At 57.9% G+C, this 3,943-nt stretch overlaps 1 protein-coding gene across 1 annotated transcript in view; it reads right to left on the bottom strand.

The window, feature by feature from the left end:
- The window catches only part of LOC143959307 (insulin-like growth factor 1 receptor), a 294,645-nt gene extending 291,123 nt beyond the window's left edge, over positions 1-3,522 (bottom strand). The window contains exon 1 of the mRNA XM_077467997.1: positions 2,473-3,522. Within this exon, the coding sequence (XP_077324123.1) occupies positions 2,473-2,572 (100 nt within the window). The 5' untranslated portion in view covers positions 2,573-3,522. The remainder of the gene's footprint in view (positions 1-2,472) is intronic.
- Positions 3,523-3,943: the final 421 nt, after the last annotated feature.

The following is a 3,943-nucleotide window of genomic DNA, read 5'->3' as shown; positions in this document are numbered from 1 at the left end:
TGAGGGGGGGGGGGCACATGTCACAGGTATGATACTGAGGGGGGGGGCACATGTCACAGGTATGATACTGAGGGGGGGGGCACATGTCACAGTATGATACTGAGGGGGGGGGGGGCACATGTCACAGGTATGATACTGAGGGGGGGGGGGGCACATGTCACAGGTATGATACTGAGGGGGGGGGGGCACATGTCACAGGTATGATACTGAAAGGGGGGGCACATGTCACAGGTATGATACTGAAAGGGGGGGCACATGTCACAGGTATGATACTGAAAGGGGGGGGCACATGTCACAGGTATGATACTGAAAGGGGGGGCACATGTCACAGGTATGATACTGAAAGGGGGGCACATGTCACAGGTATGATACTGAAAGGGGGGGCACATGTCACAGGTATGATACTGAAAGGGGGGGCACATGTCACAGGTATGATACTGAAAGGGGGGGCACATGTCACAGGTATGATACTGAAAGGGGGGGCACATGTCACAGGTATGATACTGAAAGGGGGGGGCACATGTCCCAGGTATGATACTGAGGGGCACATGTCCCATGTATGATACTGAGGGGGGGGGCACATGTCACAGGTATGATATTGAGGGGGGGCACATGTCACAGGTATGATATTGAGGGGGCACACGTCACAGGTATGATATTGAGGGGGGGGGCACACGTCACAGGTATGACACTGAGGTGGGGTCACAGGTATGATATTGAGGGGGGGCACATGTCACAGGTATGATATTGAGGGGGGGCACACGTCACAGGTATGACACTGAGGGGGGGGGCACACGTCACAGGTATGACACTGAGGGGGGGGGGGCACACGTCACAGGTATGACACTGAGGGGGGGGCACACGTCACAGGTATGACACTGAGGGGGGGGGCACACGTCACAGGTATGACACTGAGGGGGGGCACACGTCACAGGTATGACACTGAGGGGGGGCACACGTCACAGGTATGACACTGAGGGGGGGGCACACGTCACAGGTATGACACTGAGGGGGGGGCACACGTCACAGGTATGACACTGAGGGGGGGCACACGTCACAGGTATGACACTGAGGGGGGGGCACACGTCACAGGTATGACACTGAGGGGGGGGCACACGTCACAGGTATGACACTGAGGGGGGGCACACGTCACAGGTATGACACTGAGGGGGGGGGCACACGTCACAGGTATGACACTGAGGGGGGGGGCACACGTCACAGGTATGACACTGAGGGGGGGGCACACGTCACAGGTATGACACTGAGGGGGGGGGCACACGTCACAGGTATGACACTGAGGGGGGGGGCACACGTCACAGGTATGACACTGAGGGGGGGGGCACACGTCACAGGTATGACACTGAGGGGGGGGACACACGTCACAGGTATGACACTGAGGGGGGGGACACGTCACAGGTATGACACTGAGGGGGGGGACACGTCACAGGTATGACACTGAGGGGGGGGGACAACATGTCACAGGTATGACACTGAGGGGGGGGCACATGTCACAGGTATGACACTGAGGGGGGGGCACATGTCACAGGGTATGACACTGAGGGGGGGGCACATGTCACAGGTATGATGAGGGGGGGGTTATGTCACAGGTATGATATGAGGGGGGCACATGTCCACAGGTATGATGAGGGGGGGGCACATGTCACAGGTATGATGAGGGGGGGGCACATGTCACAGGTATGATGAGGGGGGGGGCACATGTCACAGGTATGATGAGGGGGGGGGCACATGTCACAGGTATGATAATGATGGGGGTAAATCATCACATGTATGATGGGGGGGGGGTTATGTCACATGTATGATGGGGGGGGATATGTCACATGTATGATGGGGGGGGGGGTTACCTCACATGTATGATGGGGGGGGGGGGGTTACCTCACATGTATGATGGGGGGGATATGTCACATGTATGATGGGGGGGGGGGGTTATGTCACATGTATGATGGGGGGGGGTTACCTCACATGTATGATGGGGGGGGGGTTACCTCACATGTATGATGGGGGGGGGGGGGGGTTACCTCACATGTATGATGGGGGGGATATGTCACATGTATGATGGGGGGGATATGTCACATGTATGATGGGGGGGGGGGGGTTACCTCACATGTATGATGGGGGGGATATGTCACATGTATGATGGGGGGGGGGTTATGTCACATGTATGATGGGGGGGGTTATGTCACATGTATGATGGGGGGGGGGGGTTATGTCACATGTATGATGGGGGGGGGTTACCTCACATGTATGATGGGGGGGGGGGTTACCTCACATGTATGATGGGGGGGATATGTCACATGTATTGATGGGGGGGGGGGGGGTTATGTCACATGTATGATGGGGGGGATATGTCACATGTATGATGGGGGGGTAAATGACCCCAGCTCTCTGCCCCCCTGACATTGGGGACCCCAGCTCTCTGCCCCCCTGACATTGGGGGCCCCAGCTCTCACTCACCTTTGCCCCCCAGGGGCCCCAGGCTCAGGCTCGGACACAGGACCAGTAGTAGTAGGAGGACCGCCGACATCCAGGCCGGAGCTCCCCAGCCGGCCTTCATCTCCGGGAGGATCACACGCGGCTCTCCGCCTCTCCAGCGATCCGAGGGGCCCCTCACATCCACAGCCCGAAAAGTGACCGAAACAAAGATGGCGGCCGGAGCCCACACACACACACTGACCCCCGATATGTCGGGCGGGTGGCCGGGTGACCTTGTATTCGGCTCTGCAGTCCGGGGGGCGCCCGTCACCCCCAAATTCCTTAAAGGGGCCCTTCAGTGGGGAGCCCGAGTCTACAGAGAACGTGGAGCGTCCACCAATCAGCGCTGGAGCCTCAGTCTGTATAGAACCCGGTGCGGCCAATCAGCGCCGGAGCCTCATTCCTTGCAGAGTCTCCCGTATAGAAGGTTGTGTATCCCGTATGGAACGCGGAGTAGCCAATCAGCGCCTCGGCTGCCCGGAGCGCAGAGTATCCCGTATAGAGCGTGGAGTGTCCACCAATCAGCGCCCGAGGCTCAGTCCGTACAGAACGCGGAGTATCCAATCAGCGGCTCGGTCCGTATTCACTATGGAACGCGGAGTATCCCCGTATAGAAGGCGGAGCGGCCAATCAGCGCCTCAGCCCGACTCTCTATAGTCTCCCGTACAGCAGGAAGAGCAACCATCAGCGGCCAGTCCCGGGGCTCTCCCCGATGTCAGCCTCGCCGCTCGCACACGTTGCACGTTACACCGAGCCGGACAGCCCCGGCGCGCCGCTCCGCGTCCTCCCCCTCCATGTCACCCCCCGGGGGGCCAATCAATGGCAAGAGTCCGACCGGGGCACCGGAACCCACCCGACCCGACCGACCGGCGATCCTCCCGAGCGACTGTGGGCGGTCAGAGCGCAGAGCCGGCGATGTGTGCGAGCCGAGCGATCATTGTCATCCCTCTCCGGTCTTCTCTCCGCTCCGATCTCCTCTCCTCCACAGCTGTGACGTGAATGCTGTAAACAAGAGCCGGAGACACACACACCAACACACACACACACCGGGCCACCGGGAAACCCCGGACTGGACGATCCGCACCGCCGGAGCGGAGCGCACACTCGTCAACACTACTATACATTACACTACTATACACTACACTACTACACACAACACTACTACACAACCCACAACACTACTACACACAACACTACTACACAACCCACTACACTACTACACAACCCACTACACTACTACACAACCCACTACTATACACTACACTACTATACACAACACTACTATACACTACACTACACAACCCACTACACTACTACACACTACACTACTACACACAACACTACTACACAACCCACTACACTACTATACACTACACTACTACACAACCCACTACACTACTATACACTACTACCCACAACACTACTATACACTACACAACCCACTACACACAAC

This window comes from Lithobates pipiens, unplaced genomic scaffold, assembly GCF_037356315.1.
Source record: "Lithobates pipiens isolate NorthernLeopardFrog02 unplaced genomic scaffold, aLitPip1_a1.2 Scaffold_7, whole genome shotgun sequence".
NCBI classification, from domain to species: Eukaryota; Metazoa; Chordata; class Amphibia; order Anura; family Ranidae; genus Lithobates; species Lithobates pipiens.
Note: the sequence above shows the minus strand (reverse complement) of the source record. Positions and strands in the feature narration are given on the sequence as shown.